General features: G+C 38.5%; 1 protein-coding gene and 2 long non-coding RNA genes across 5 annotated transcripts in view; 2 read left to right on the top strand and 1 right to left on the bottom strand.

Moving 5' to 3' along the window:
• Positions 1-379: 379 nt before the first annotated feature.
• The window catches only part of LOC107219212 (DNA-directed RNA polymerases I, II, and III subunit RPABC3), a 46,662-nt gene continuing 30,389 nt past the window's right edge, over positions 380-16,652 (bottom strand). For all 3 annotated transcript variants that reach the window (XM_015657364.2, XM_046744913.1, XM_046744912.1), the window contains exon 4: positions 380-1,435. In XM_015657364.2, the coding sequence (XP_015512850.1) occupies positions 1,318-1,435 (118 nt within the window). In that variant the 3' untranslated portion in view covers positions 380-1,317. The remainder of the gene's footprint in view (positions 1,436-16,652) is intronic.
• LOC124295322 lies at positions 4,378-4,836 on the top strand. The gene is made up of 2 exons (XR_006905232.1): positions 4,378-4,490; positions 4,675-4,836. It is a non-coding gene; the product is annotated as an uncharacterized LOC124295322 (long non-coding RNA).
• Positions 10,340-16,570, top strand: LOC124295318. Its single transcript, XR_006905228.1, has 3 exons — positions 10,340-14,196; positions 15,113-15,375; positions 16,389-16,570. It is a non-coding gene; the product is annotated as an uncharacterized LOC124295318 (long non-coding RNA).

Here is a 16,652-nt window from a genome sequence, read left to right on the forward strand (position 1 = left end):
GGGAAGGAAGAAATAGAGAAACAGGTGAAATGGTGTCAAATAAAGTATGAATTTCTACCTGGAAACAATTTTTCTTCCATTTCTATTCATGTTCTTCTCTTTACCTTTCCTTCTTCCTTCTTCTTTCCCCGTAGATGAATACAAAATCTTCTTCCAATTTGTGTACGTATGAATTAATATTCACTGCATATGCGCTGGCAATATACAAAATTATTTACGCACAGGTGAAATTTTGTTTTTGCGATATGTAGTTTCTTCGTTGATCCTTCGATTACTGTACGAATACGTAAGATTAAGGATGTACTGGCTATAAATTCTCAACCAAACGTACACAATACAATACGTGTTATACACAGATCAGGAGAATGAAACCCAGCGATAAAAAATATTCATACATATATTTGTACACAGGTATATCCATATTATGGATATTGTAATATCCTATACGCCTTGAATTGACGATACACAAATCGCAGTCGTGATTACTGATTTGCTTTGTGCATTTCTTTGATTTTGTTAAAGTATAAAAAACGTCATCTCTGTATCAGCAAGTAGACGTATAATGCAAATGCAACGTTATAGGTATACGCAGTCTTTACTCTGAACTTTCTTTTTTGTTTTTTTTTTGTTTTCAACAGAAAAACAAGGGAGATTAATAAAGTATGAAAGGAAAATTATAATTTCTTTCTTTTCAGAGAGATAGAATAATGGAATGAAACGTATGAGAAAATATAAGGGGGAAATAAAATGAATGTTAAAAGATTGAAAATCATTCCATAACACTAAAAGCAACAGCAATAATGATAATGATCATAAAATTACTTGTAAATTGCTGCTGTGACGTTAAAGAACAATTTTGTAAACATGTACAGTTAATGAGTTGGTAAATAAGTAATTAACGCGTTAGACGCGCGATTTGCATAGCATTGATCCAACGGAGTTTCACGCGTGCAATCAACGCGATATCCAATATTACGCACCTTGATATTTTTCAAATAAATAATTTTTCCCGAACTTGTACTCTCGCAAAGCGAAAAAAGTTTTTTAGTTGCATTTATTGTTGTCACTGCTTCGCAGTTTTGAAGATAAAAATTATCTTCACCTTCAAATTCCTTTAATTTTTAATTTTTTTTATTTTTTATTCATGCGACCCTTTTTGTCTTTCAACGTATGAAAAATGTGCAGCCTACTTTCTTTTACGTTCACGATGATAGAAAGAAATATGGCAGATTGCGAACGACGATTCTTCCGATCTTTCCCCTCCTTCGCCTCTAACGTGCTGTTTCCGTTTTTTTCTCCACACGCGATTCTCTCTCTCTAAAAGGCGAGCTTCTTCATCAACAGGTACATGTGCTGATCGATCTCGAAACCGTGCAAATTATTCGCATCACCCTGAAGACGCATCAGCAATCCACCGAAGGAAACGTACGCCGATCTGTAAAAAATACAAAAAGAAATTACGTTAAATTAGTTCATAAATATAGTTTAAAGCGTAAGCTAACGAGTTTTAATGTTTATTTATAATTTAACTGCACCACCGCAGCCCTGAGAAGATTTTATATATATATGTATAAGGAATTTGCAACGATTGCGTGCAAATGTTTAAACATTTTTTTTTATAGACACTGTTGGATCATTGATCAGATTTTTTTCTCGATACGGTTGATTATCTGTTTCTGCATCTGCTGCTGGTGCTGCTGCATTAATTGCATTTCGAAATATGACGTAAATTGGAATAATACATTACAATACATCTGCAGTAATGCGACCGTCACAGCTGCAGTGCCGATAGCGGTCGTGTTTATAAAATAGATCACACAACCAGCTAACCACACTGCCAAGGCGCCGGTCGCTGTTCGTGGATTCTCGACGAGATCGTAACTACCGCTTGGCACAGTGTCTAGGTGTTTATAAATTTATTTATTCAGTTATGCGTTGATTCATAATTACTTATTTTCGTAACCTCATACGCGTATTTATAAATCTTTATGAGGGACAGTTTAAACGGAGATCTTTACGTCGTATTATCAAATTTATGCTAATTAGAAAATTATTTCATTCGGTTGATCACTCAATACTGAGATGGAAGAAAAGTACCGGTTGCAGCAGGCTGCGTTTAAAGACGAATAAAATGATGAAAATAAATATGAATGTTAAATGAAATTCATCAGATCGCCTCGGATTCTGTTACGCACAGCTTTGTATTATGTTACGTAAACTCTAATCATCGCATTATCTGTCGTTTGGTAGGCGGGTACGAAACACGTTGAATCGTAACGCGTACTTGTGTAATATCGAATATAACGAACGAGACTAATTCTGATCACACACGTGACGAATCGTCGCTGTTATTTACCTCGATGATTCATTGGATTGGTAATTAGTCCGTCGCATTTGCCGCATCGCGTCGCAGCAATTGCTATAATTAAAAATAAATTACGAAATATCATTTACCAGGCGCGCACAAACGCTCGTCGTCGCGAGCCCGCGATTTCTGATTTGAAATTACTGACGTGCCTATACCGTAATGAATCAGACAGTTGTAAATACATATCGTTGAATCGATTGTGTTATTTCCTTTGAAGGATTTTTTTTCCCTTTCGTTTCCGACTCTTCGATAATTCCTACTTCGCGGCTTCGTAACGTTCAATTTACATTTAACCCGACATTATTTTTATTTCCATCGATGCTTTACTTGGTTTCTATCGTCATCCTTGTTTTCTTATAGTTATAAATCGGAATAGATTTTTATCAGCCCGCAAATACGCGGACATTGTAGAAGACGCGACGACGAATCCAATGACACGCCACAAGATATGGTTTCTGCATAATACAATTCGACTAGGAAGTGGCAATTTGCATTATCGATCGATCGATCGATCGAGTCGCGCGCAGCATCTGTGCTTCAACGGTGCTGCGCAGTGCACAACGCACCGTTCACCAGTGACGGAGAAGCTAAATGAAAGCTAAGCTTTAAACTCCAATATCTCCGTATCAAGGCATCCGAATAACGATTTGTTTGGTATCGTTGCACTTGGCGCGTTTCCGGCTACACAAAGCCGGTCACGGAAAAAAGATTGAATGAAAAAAATAAAAAAATTCAGTATCGAGGAAAGAAATTTTTTAAATAAATGACGTGTCGGATATAGGCGAAGAAATAAACCATTAATTTTAGGGTTTAGAGGTTCGAGTCAAGGTTTTGCACTCCACGAGTAGTTTTTGTTTTATCTGAAATTAAATTTTCTTTTAACCAATACGGAAGTTTCGCTCTTTAGTTTTTCAAGCCTTTATCTTTAAAACTGTGTTTACATCTTCCATACTGTACCGAAGCAAGCATAGCAAATCCGCAGGATGAAAAATGACGCCGATGACGATGTCGATGTCGGTGACGACGATGAAAGATGAAGGAATGCAACGTTGATATTCCGGAAATAGAACCGCTTTAGATAAACCGCGGAATTCCTCGCGAAGGAATGCTATCCACATCCTTGACGATAAAACGCACAGTCCGCATAACACGGAGCAGCGATAATTTCCGTAAAAAAAAAAAAAAATAACAAAATAAAATAAATAACCTCAATACAGTTTTCTCGATAAAGTAGACTGGAAACGACGTCTATGAAATCAGGATCGAACGCGAACTGCTGCAGCAGCATGAATTTGCGGTCGCAAAATATTCCGCACCGTCTGCAGATGGAACGAAAAGGGGGGCAATAAGGAGAGGAGAGAAAAGAGGGAGGGTGAGGTGTTGCCCGCAACTGCAGCAGAAATCGCGCGCGCTAATCTGACGACGATTTAATGCAGATACTATTTGAACTGTCTTATGCATGTGCGCGCGTAATCGTATAGATCTGTAGAAACAACCGCATGCGTTGCAACATTAATTCATCAGCATAATATATCATGTTTTATTATTATCACCACAATAATCATTATTATTATAATTATTAATAATATTAAAATTATTATCATCATCATTATTTTCACACGTACAATCTATTATTCATACGTTACAGATATGGACATGAGAACGGTGTGGTTCAGGTATAATATGCATGTGTAGAAAACGCGTGGTATTGCGTAATATGCGCGAACACGAGGCTTATTTTATTTATACCTAATGCTGTTTCTGACATTGCTGCTGCTGCTGCTGCTGCTGCTGCTGCTGCTATAGGTGATGAGTGATTTTTTTTTTACTCACAACAAAAACCCAACTAATTTTCACGTGTTCAATTTTCGTGAAATTGAAATCTAGTTTGGGGGGGGGGGGTCAATTTTTCAACGTTAAAAAAAAAAAAAAAAAAAAAAACAAAAACATAATTACAATCGTTATAGCGTGTAATTATTTATTCGTTTCTTATATATATTTTTTTTCGATTTTTCTCTCTTATAGAATTCATCGGGAATTTTTAAGATCTTTGTCATTATTCCGTGACAACTAAATCAAACAAACGTGGCATAGTTCACCAGTATATTGTACAATTGTATAAGTATGTATAAATTTTTATTACGAAAAACTGAAAATGAAATATATTTATATGATAAGTTTATTACAGGATGTAATGCGTGTTGTTTCTCAATTTTTTTTTTTTTTTATTTATTTCCTATTCGTTGAATTTTCTAATCGTTTATATATTACAACTTTAATTATTTTTTGTTTTTTTTCCGTCGGAGATGTGGTCAGAATCTAAAGTATGGAAAGACCCCGACGACGACGACGATGACCATGAAGATGCCGATGACGATGACGATGATGACGATAAGAGGGAAATAAATAATTAAATAGATAAACACCCTTAAAAACGCCCGACGCTCTCTTAACAGCTGAAAGATTTTTTCAAACTCGAAAAATGTGTATCAAATACGATAATATGCGTCTCTGTAGAATTGGATAGTAATTTTTTGTCAATCCTATTAAAAATAACGATCATAATAATTTCTAATCTTGTTTCATCATTGTTATTACTACTATTATTACTTTCGCCACTTTTACGAGTGTACATGTCACATACATGTATTTACGTATAAAAAAAAATGCGTACAACTTGCTATTAAATCGAGTTTCAATCACGTCCTCATCTTTTCACCACAACAAAAAAATAAATAAATAATTTCATAAATAACATCCATTACCCATACATCCATTCCAAATTCGAAGACACCGATTCATTCCTTGAACCGCACGTATTCATTCAACGCAATTTCATCCTTGATCTCTGCATAAATATATTACATACGCATAGTTTTTGGAAGAGAAAAAAAAAAAAATGAGCAATCACGGATTTCGCGACGTTGATGGTGGTAGAACTGGTGGTGGTGGTGGTGGTTGCGGTGGTGGCGACAGGCGAGGTGTCGTACCAGATAGTGCATTTACAGTAATCAGGGCCCGTGTAAACGCGCATCTGGCACGAGCCCCGACCGCCATATTACATTAAAAATATAATTTATATTCATTCGTCAGCTATATACATGTACTTTATACCTCTGAGAATTTGCCAAACCTCAAAGCGTGCGAAACTTAATTATTTCCTTTCCGCTCTTTGCATGGAAGTAGAAATTTTTATCACCCCTTTTCATCAATCTTTTCTCTCGTCTTGCCCATTCTCACAATTTATAATTGTTGGCATTTATTTCGTGTATTTTTCTTTCGACGAGATCGGTTCTGTTTAACTTTAGTACGTTTTCTTTCCCTAACGAGTTTCTGACATATTTTTCGTAACCGCGTGCAAGTTTTACATAATTCAATGAAGTGTAAAAATTTTAAATCACAAATGTTTTTCAGCCGTTTTTCCATTCACGCGTGAATAATAATTTTCAAAAATGAATATACAAAAGTCACAGAATCAATTCCGTCTTTCTTTTACTTTCGTTTTTTGAAACCTTAAAGTTTGCTTTTCCAACAAATTTTTCCCTCAAATTACACTGAAGATTATTTCGTTCAATCAAGCGGTACTTATTGTGATTCTTTACCTATTACACAACCGTAAATTCACGATTCTGCACACAATTTTCGAACAACATTCTACTCATTTTTGTGTTAAATTATTTTTAGTTTTTCAATAAAACTTCACACCAATCTCGTCGATTCAATTTTGATTTTTTTGTGCTTCTTTCGAAAGACAGCGAATCAATAAGAAAAGAGGAAAAGAGAAAGGAGAGAATGAGAGAAAAAATGCATCGTAGAGAGAGTATACTAATAATAATAATAACAATAATAATAATAATAATAATAATAACGCTAACGATGCACTGATTTTACGCTCACGCTCGATGTTTGCACTCGCGATTATTTCGCGGTAATTGCCAAGCGAACGAAGCTAGTAAAGGCGGTAGCGAGGCGGCTCTAGAACAAGACTTGCCGAAGTAAATTTTGTACGTTTGCTTATTCGTGATAGAACCCACGCATAAGTACCTGCATCAGCATCGGCAACACAAGCAGCACAGTGTTATGCGATGAGACTGTGCGAGGCAATGCCAATAATAGTATCGCTAGGTAGACTGACTCTATGAGAAGTAGAAGAAACGAAGCAGAAAAGGAAGGAGAGAGAGAGAGAGAGAGGGAGAGAGGGAGAGGAAATACTGTCTCATTTTTAACACGCGAATGTCGTTTGTTTCCAATGTGTTATACACTCCGCGTGTAGTTTAATTAGTTTCAATTACTGTTACGACGACAATTATAATTGGAATGATTTTACTTCTTTCTTGCACGATTCTTTCTCAAATAATGTACGCGATTGTTTGATTTTTTATTTTTGTGTTATTTCGGTAAAACAATTTCTAAACGACTGCGACGAGAGAGAAAAAATCCACGACAAACAAAAAAAAAAAAAAAAAAAAGAAGTACAATTACGAATAGGGATAAAAATTGCATCGAATGTTCGACTTCGTGGTATAAGAAAATAAAGAGGGGAAAAAAAACACGTGACGTCGAATATATAACGTGTCTGTTGTATAACAGGAAAATGAAACATAGAGAAAAAAAACAAAAAGGACAGACGTTCTTTTTTTCATTTTTTTTTCTACTTTGTCCGTCTTCTTCTCTGTCGTTTCTATTTGTTTTTTCCCGCGGTATTTTTCCGCGCTTTAAATATATGTGGCTTTGCATGTAGGCGTGTGCAACGTCTATATGTATAAAAGTCGGCGCCGAAACGTTTCGCCTTTTTCAAAACCATCGCAACACGACGACGAAAATTAACGACGGTTTGCGAAGCGTGAGGAAAAGCTAATTTGAAGGGGGGGGGGGGGGGGGAGATTGAGAGGGAGAAAACAAAAAAACAAAACAAATTGTACACGGAAGGATAAACCGCGGTATTTGCAGATAATATTCAATGAAGACGCAAAATGACTCAAAAAAATCACCACCGCACATAAAAAATCGCTCTTTCTCTCGTTATCCCTTTTTTTTCCTCTCGTCCCATTTTCGTAGCTGAACGAACGAATCTTTATAACGATTCGTGTTGAATTTTGTCTATGAAAAACCGTTGGCTTATTCCTTCTTTTTTTTTTTCTCTCTCGGTCGAAAGAAACCTTACATCATTTTCTCATGTTCGTTCGAAAGCCTTCGACTCCGTATCGTAGCAGTAACTCGTGATAACGTAACAGTTTGAAAATGACGTTTGCTACTCGTGTGCAATCAACGAGCACAATTGTGCATTGTTAAAAATTATCAACAATTAACAACAACCGCACCGAGGTTCGCGATGAATACCGTGACGCGCACTTTGACGATAATTGATGTAGCATCTCTCTCTCTGTCTCACATTTTTTTTCAAGGTGAATACTTTTCCAAAAAGCGAGAAAAAAAAAAAAGAAACACCAAATGAAAAATAGATATCAGAAAATCAGAAGAGAAACAGAATTTTGAAAATTTTCAACTGAAAAAAAATCTAGAGGTAATTTTTCGAACCTGATTCAACGATTTATCCGCGATATTCGACGAGGGATTTCATGATTTCAGACTCCAACATAACCTCGATTACGTACAGAACGAGAGTTTTTTTTCGGACCCGCGAATCGAGGAAATGTATATGATAAAATACCGTAGATAAGATACAGCCGTATATAATCTCTAGCTGTATTTTTTTCTTTCTATTGTTCGTTGCGTTTAATACGCGATTATCCAAATGCCTAAATACACTGACAAAACGCGCGTTGACGAAGAAATAAGAAAAAAAAAAGACGAAGACAGACACACGACGGTACACCGGCGACGTCCGAGTTAACGTTAAGCCGTAAAATTATTAAAATTAGACAGAAAAGAAGAAGAAGAAGGAGAGGAAAAAGAAAATAAGAATCAACCAATCAGTCAATCCGTCAAGTTATCATAATCAATCCGTACGTCACGGTTGCAAAACTTTCCAAGACTACGAAAAAAGGCCAGAAACGATGTTTTTTCTCTTTCCGTAGTTTCGTCTGTTCAGCGACTGTTTTAACTCCAATCATCTACCTCTGTCAATCTCTATCATCACAAATTTCGTCCCTTCTCTTTTCGACGATTCAAAAAGGTTCTCCTCTTTACAACGGAACGAAAGAAGTACGAAGCGATACCGAATGGGCGAGAGGAAAATATCTAATCAGGAATATGCACGAGTCGAGGATAATCTGAGGTGCCGAATACTCGACTCGACCGATTGACTGAACGGTGACTCTCCGCGTGAGTGAGGGAGCACTGATGTACCGTGGTGTACCAAGTCGAGTAACAATGGTGAACGTGACGATTGCACGATACTATACTACGCGATACTACACGATACGACACGATACGATACGATACGATACGATACGATACGATACGGTACGGTACGGTACGGTACGTACCGACTGACCAACTGATCACAACTGGCTGTCCGAGAGTAGGAGGCAGCAAAGCAAGCCAGCTGGCCAGCCAGCCAGGGAACGAGCTGGCAGCCAGGACGGTCTCTTATTCGCTGGGTCCACCTTCTCGAGCTGCTGCATCAAGCGACGCGAGTCAACGTAACGTAACGCAACGCAACGCAACGGCAACGGCAACGGCAAAGCAACGCAACCGAACGCAACGCGGAGGAATAATGAGACCAAGAATAAGAGGCACGGAGCTTGGTCTGTCCTAGAGCGAGTGGGTTAGGTGGATGGAGTGACAATCAGCCTAGGCTAGGCAACGTCCACCGCAGGCTAACGCGTGATGCGCTAGAACGAAAATAAACTTGAAACTATACCGTGTTCTATGCCGGTCAAAGGTCGCACCTACCTACCTACCTACCTACCGCCTGACTCGAATGCCATGTAATGGAGTCCGCATGTGTGCTACGTGGGCATGACCAATTCCAACCCGTGTGTGTTTGTGCGCGTTTCAAACCTTGTTTGCCAACGGTAACGCGGGTATTGTATAATCGATTGTCTTTAAGCCCGTGGTTTTTTCGACCATACAGCATCGCTGATCGAATTTAAGAGGAATATAACACTCGTGAAGGTGTATTGTGGGAGAGATTGTATAACGATGGGAACAGAGTTCTAAAGAACCCTGTTGTATTTTTGGGTTTACAAAATTGATGAACAACAGTTTTTATTCATGAATCGTATCGATGCTGAAGAAGTGGCTGAAACAGTCCGTAACATTCCATTCGACACCCGAAAGACGGATGATTGGACGGTAAAAAGCGTCAGCTTTGTATTTGCCTGTTACTTCTGATTTGATTTTCTCTTCTAGCTACAACTCCCAATGCATATACAGATCCGAAGCGAGCTCGTGGAATTCAACTTGAACTTCATAGCTAGTCCGAAGTTAGGACTGAAAGTATCCCATCCTTCCCGATTTAATCACTTAGAAAATTCAATTCAATACAATCTATGTTTCCCCATTTAAAAATACACCCAACGCTGTTATTGCCTTCATTTGTGTCTATTCACTGGACTATGGTTTCGTCATCGAAGAAGCGGAACTCTACGATAGGTAGTTATGTATGGTACATACGTGTGGTATCGAACGCACACCTCGACACCCCTACTTATCTACCTACATGCCTACCGTATCGTACAAACACGTAACGCGGCGTGTTTCACGATCATCACTTCCGCGTGTGATACCTACATACACGGATAACCGTGCAGGTGAGTGTAGGCTCGTAACACAATCGAGTACGTACTATCGCACACGACGGAACAAACGTACGTGAAGCGGCAAGTTTTATGAAATGGTCCCGCTATCGCGATTGTGGCCGCGGACACGTTCAAGGACACTGAATTGTTGTCGAAGCGGGAAAGAGAGATTTCTACGTAGGTACGGGAAAGAAAACGAGATAAAAAAAACACGGAAAAAGAGAGAGAGAGAGAGAGTGAGAGAGAGGGAGATCGTAATGAAAGAAAACAGAAACGTGCTCCTACAGTATACAACTAACGAAGAAAAGAGATCGACGAAAGAAGTAAACGAAGAGTTTAGGCAGAATAGGATTTGACTTTGATGCTACGTTCTAACTACCACTATCCCTATGTTCCTGAATTGCATAATGGACTGAAGAATCCTGTGTTGCAATACTCACAGTGTTACGGGTAGTTCTTAACATCGGACCCCAGACAGAGACACAAAGACTGCACACATGGAAGAAAAACACCGCGACACGATCGCTGGTGTTTGCCAAATTGCTTCGTTTGATGTACCATACCACTGGGACAGTCACCAGACGTCATAGTGGAAGGATGTCGAATGGTCATCAGGGTTCGTACGAAGCCTCGAATTGACCCGGAAGAGAAATATAAATGTACACTTGGAGATTTCTTCCAGGACTCAAAGACGAGTAAGGAACGAGTTCTTCTGGGAATCACGGTGGAAGGATGATAGACGAACGGCCATCAGGGTTCGGACGAAGCCCCGAGTTCATACGGAAGGGAAAGACGAACGAACACTTGAAGGTTTCTTCGAGGACGCGAAGACGACCGGACCAAGGAACGAGGTCTTCCGGGTTAGGTCAGGTTATGGTTGGGAGCAGTGAGTAATTGAATGGACATTGAGGCACTGGGGACACCGCAAACAACGAGCCGAGCGATAAAGAGGCGCCGATTGCGGTCTGGCGTGACGAGCAAGGGAACACCGAGCCGAAGCGTGTCTTGAACAACACCTGAACACAGCAGAGAATCGCGGTAACCCGAACTTACTACCGAGGTGAACCGGCTGCGATATCATCGAGCATTTGTAGTATAGTAGGCAGATAGGATGGATGGTGTGTTTTCGCGTTAGAACGTTACACGCGAGTGTGTGCCAATTGTGTACAGTGCTTCTTTCCTCATCGTTAGCCCTTCTCCTCTCCTACTTCGTCGACCAACTCCTCCTACCGTACCACTTCAACATGGATTTGGTGTACATAAGACAGATTCACGGCCTGCCTGCCGATGTCTGGATACCTTAGATTTATAGCAGTAGTACCTGCGACTACACCGCGCATTTTTACCACCATCGTTTCCACCACCTTTGCCACCTTTTAGTTCCATTTCTTACCACCATCGTCGTCGTGTTTTTCCTGTAAATGTTTTGCTCGTAGCTTATACACTGTTATGACGATAAAACGTTATCCGTTTTAATCCAACGCACTTTAATTACGTTCATCCATACTTCTCAGGCTTGCATTCGACACACCGTTCGATGTTAATTGACAGAGTGTATCCTCACTCTTTACCGATCTCTGTTAAACACCCAGTCAAAGTTTTCAAAGAGTACACACTTGACTACACATCTGGCAATTAACGTGCACCAGACTGGCTCCAACTCGAACGCTGTTGCGTTCAATACCGTGACATTCAATTCCTAGCAGCACACCGATTGTAAATCCTCGTCAATTTCCATTCATTCTCTTATTACATAATCGTGACGTTCATTTGACGTTACAAGTTAAAGATACACTCTTGAAGAAAATTAGGATTTCGATCGCTCGGACCGAGTGATCGTGAATTAGAGCTAATCACTGATTTTCTCTTCAATTATAAGCGTTCAAGCGAAGGGTCAAAGTACACAACCCTAATGTTCGGACCATGAGTACAGAGTCTCATCGATCTGATGAAAATTTCACACGACTCGACACCCTGAAACTTACGACGTAAAATATTTCAAGTTTATCGATATAAATGGTTTGAAAAAAATTCACTCGGGACAAGTAAAGTGCGCGACGTTGGACACTTGCCATCGAGACTGCGCATACCTGTGTTTAATACCGAGCATACACTGCCTAAAAGTAATAATAATAACAACAATGACAAAGAAGTGGTAAAAGTAAAAGTGGAATTGTAGCAGAGGGCGGCAGCAGAGCCGACCAGTCGCCAAGAGACAACGTTGCTCCGAGGAACGGCATCATGGCCGCCACTGTCAAAGGCCGTTTCAACGCGGGTTGCCTGTTCGCCTCTCTGCCCGCCTCTCCGCCGGTTACGTAACCTGTGACATTACCGTACACGCACCCATACAACCGCACCTTCTACGATCTCGGCTCGAAGCGCGTTATAGGCAAGGTTGTTTTTTTACCTGTTACTATACACCGTGCATGGATGGGTGCGTATTTTTCCTCCTTTACAACTCCACCTCTCGATTCTACGATGTGATTTGTGAATCTTTTAATACCGCTCCTCTGATCAACGTTATATACCTCCATGAATTTGTATTGGAATTTCCTTACCGAGTTAATCAAACCGATTGAATTCGTATATTTCTGGGTAACCAGAGTGAATTACAGCTGACTTTTATTGAAAAAACATTCCGTGTTTTCTAATCGATGCAGAACAAAAACTTCTTTGTCAAACTCTTTTAATTTATCGATCATCGTCAGCATCCGGCGATGGTTTGAGATCGCGTAAACTTTTCGAAAGAAGTTCAGGATTTTTCAAGTTTGGAAATTCATTCTATTTCAATTTCTGGGGTATTTATTTCTACTTTCACTTCAAAGTCTCTACTTGATATAAATTACAAACAGAAGAATCCTGATGCGCAGAATATTTAAGAAAAAAAAAAAGCCCATACTATTTTCTATTTCGTTTTGAAATCTCTCACAAATGTAGATACATTTCACGGTTGATGCCGAGTAATTTTCGTCTAATCGAGATACGAGCAAGATATTATCTACCTACTCGTTACTCCAATCGCGTCTTGAAGTGTGCAATACATACAAATTGCTGGCAATATGCTTCTATATACGAGATACACACGTCTCGTTATCGAAGTAATTAGAAAAAACGGTACTTTCATAACTGGCGCAAAAAAAAAAAAAAAAAAAAATATATATATATATACCGTGCGTATATCGAAACGAGTGAAACGCGCAATTTGTAATCAACAAGAGATCCCCATCTTTTCCCAACTTTGTTGCACTGAAAAATAATCCCGATAAAATCCAAACAGAAGCGGTATTATTGGTAAAATATTTCTTCGTCATTCCTTTTGCGTATCGATTTTAAACATTATTTTTTCTTTTATAAATAAAAATATTTCCATGCTTCTTATTTTCACTCATCTTATCAATGTTGTTATTATCAAAATTATGATTACGTAAAAATTACACACGAATGAGACAAATATATGCATATGCATACCCTTACATGTATCGTGAACGAGAAATGCGGATCTAAATAAATGACGTAAGGAAAACCGTGTGATAGAATAATTATTATCATTATTAACACGCAACATGCACTAAGCGTGGAAGAAAAACAGTGGGGGATTATTACTCACTCGGATATTTGTCCACGCAGCAATGACGTATTTAAATCGATACGTGTCTCTGCATATCTGTATATACATATATCTATTGATGTATAGGCTATGCTATGAATAGCATGTATAGTTACGTATAAATGTAACACTACTGCAAACTTGTCAAGAAACTGCAGCAGCAGCGCAGCAGCCAGCCAAGCTGCAAACGAGCCAGCCAGCAACTGCACTGACCTTCGTATTATACCTACCTACATATTACGCATCGCACGATAACGCAGCAGCAACGTATTGCATAAACACGCAATTTGTAATTTGCAATTTCGGCTTTGGCGACGAATTGTACGTAAGGCGGTAGCTTACTGTTTCCGTTCGACGTTTTTTAAACCTTGTACCCTTGGCGAACTTTATTATTTTTTATCAATTTCCTTAGTTTCTCGTCGAAATTTTATTGTGTTTTTCATTTTTCAATTTAAAACTGATCACGTTTGGATGGAAAGACAGAAAAAGATGACAAAACCAAACGTCCTCGTAAGGTTTGTAACGAAAATTTGATTGAAAAACTTGTACATACATATATATCAGTGTGGTTCTTGTTTTGGTCACGTTGAAATTTTTTCACGCTCATCCCCCCAAAAGTATCAACATATTATATGGACAAAAAAGAAAAAAAAAAAAATTGGTGCAACCCCGTACTTGTCCGATAATTCTAACACACCCCGGCAAGCAGTCGAATTTTTAGATGAGAAAATGTATGCGTTTGAAATTTTTTGTTAAGAAAACTATCAATTACTCGAAAACTACAGATTACACAAAAAAATAGATCTCTTGTAAAAATTTCGTAAATCTGATGCATCTCACATTATTAGCGAAAAAATGAGGACGGTTTTTTTTTTTTTTTTTGCTAATAACGTGATAAAAATTAGACTTATTAAATTAAAGTCTTAGCAAACTACACTAAATTACACTGACTACATTTAATATTTATCGAGTTATTAGCAAAAAAATTAAATAAAAACTGTCTTCATTTTTACACTAATAACCTGATAAATTTAAAATTTGGTGAACCATAGTAACTTAAATTGTTATTAATTTATAAGAGTGAAGTAAGATAAAAAAAAAAAAAATGTCTCTTGGTTTCAGGCTGAAAATACCATTTGGCTCGCGAATGAGATTCCCCGTATTGTTGTTTCGATTATTATTATTATTATTGTTACTATTTCGTATGTATTTGAATTTATCTCTGTTAACAACACCATTGAATAAAAATTTGGCCGCGTATATAAAAAATTCTCTGATCATTTGATATGTAAATATTAAATTGATAAATTTAGCAATCATCAAGTATAATATTGTTGTGCGGTAATTTTTGGTAAATTAATCATCGTCCTTCGTTCATTCGTTCGTTACTATTATTATTGTTATTATTATCATTATTATTTTCTATCTCAGTTTCTTTTCAAGTTCGAGGTAATATCTCAGCACGCACACACGTCGCGTTTGTATTTTAAAAACGTCGATAAAGGATCGAGTGTAAGGACGAAAGGAATGAAAATCCTGCCACCTCGTCCAGCCTCGTCGTTGGAGAGACTGTGTCTACCTGCAGGATCTCCTGCGTCACTTGCCCTGTTTCAGCCCCGCCATCGAAGCTGTTGCAACCCCCGACAACGAACGAGGAGGAGGAGGAGGAGGAGGAGGAGAAGGAGAGATAGAGAGTGAGTGAGAGAAAGAGAGGGGGGGGGGGAGAGGGATGGGGCATTATTGGTTGAGGGGGTAGTGATGTGGGAGGAGAGGGTTGATGATGACGTCAAACGTCGCCGCGCGTCACCTGGAAATCAGGGTGTGAGGCAGGAAACCCAGGTTACGTGCATGCATACATACATGTATATGTATATATATATATATATATGTATATACTGCAAGTAAAGGAAAAATTCTAGTTTCACATGTGACGAAGAAAATAAAATGTTCGATTAGCGATTTTTGATTCGTTGTAATAATTCAATTATATGTATATTATATGTATATATATATATATTTGAACACGTCATGGAAACTTTACCTAATTTGATTATCTAACGAATGAAAAATCGCTGATCGAGCATTATACTGTCCGTATTATATGTGGAATTGGAATGTTTCCCTCGCTAGCAGTTGCACTTATTAGTTTGCTTGGTGGGTTCAAACCGTGATACATACGAAAACAACTTGGACAATTTTCTAACTCGACAATCGTTTGCTGACAAAATTTTCATCACGACGGAATCGAATAATCGTAAGTTATCCTCGCGTTCGGTAATATATTTTACAATTGTACCAACGACGGGTTTTTTTTTTTTTTTTGCTTCGCGATTATGTACCGATAAAAATTATCCTACCGATCTCGAGTGTTTCATACATATATGTTTTCTTTTCCTTTCTTCTTTTTCGCGCAATATAACGTATTCGCTGGTAAGAATCGATTGCGGTTATAAATAATAAAAAAAAAAAAAAAAACCCCAAAGTTGTCGGGAAATCTTGATTTCGATAAAATGATCTCGTACGCATGATTTTTTCGCTTCGATAAACCAGAAAAACAAAAACCATGGTTGGAAAGAGAGAAAAAAAAAAAAAAAAAATCACAGCCGACGAAGAAAAAAGGCACGTTCACAAGGACTGTGTTCAATTTTTATTTTATTCTTTTCTACGTATCCACAAATTAACGCAAACGTTTGAATTTGATTCACAGCTGGAAAATCCGTACGAAACAACAACAGACGCAATAAAATTGCGAAATGCAATGCCCGAGAGCGCAGGTTTCATACGCAGCCTCCTGTATCCCTTTATTCCTGTATCCAGTAGCCAGGCAACCAGGCAGCAGCAGCAGCAGCAGCAACATGTAGGAGTATTGCAAAGGGAAGAGGGATGGGATTGGGGGAGGGATGAGGAGGAGGAGGAGGAGGAGGAGGAGGGGGAGTGGGGGGAGAGAGTATGGATCGACCCAATTTCAGGT

This window comes from Neodiprion lecontei, chromosome 7 (genome assembly GCF_021901455.1).
Source record: "Neodiprion lecontei isolate iyNeoLeco1 chromosome 7, iyNeoLeco1.1, whole genome shotgun sequence".
Lineage (NCBI taxonomy): Eukaryota > Metazoa > Arthropoda > Insecta > Hymenoptera > Diprionidae > Neodiprion > Neodiprion lecontei.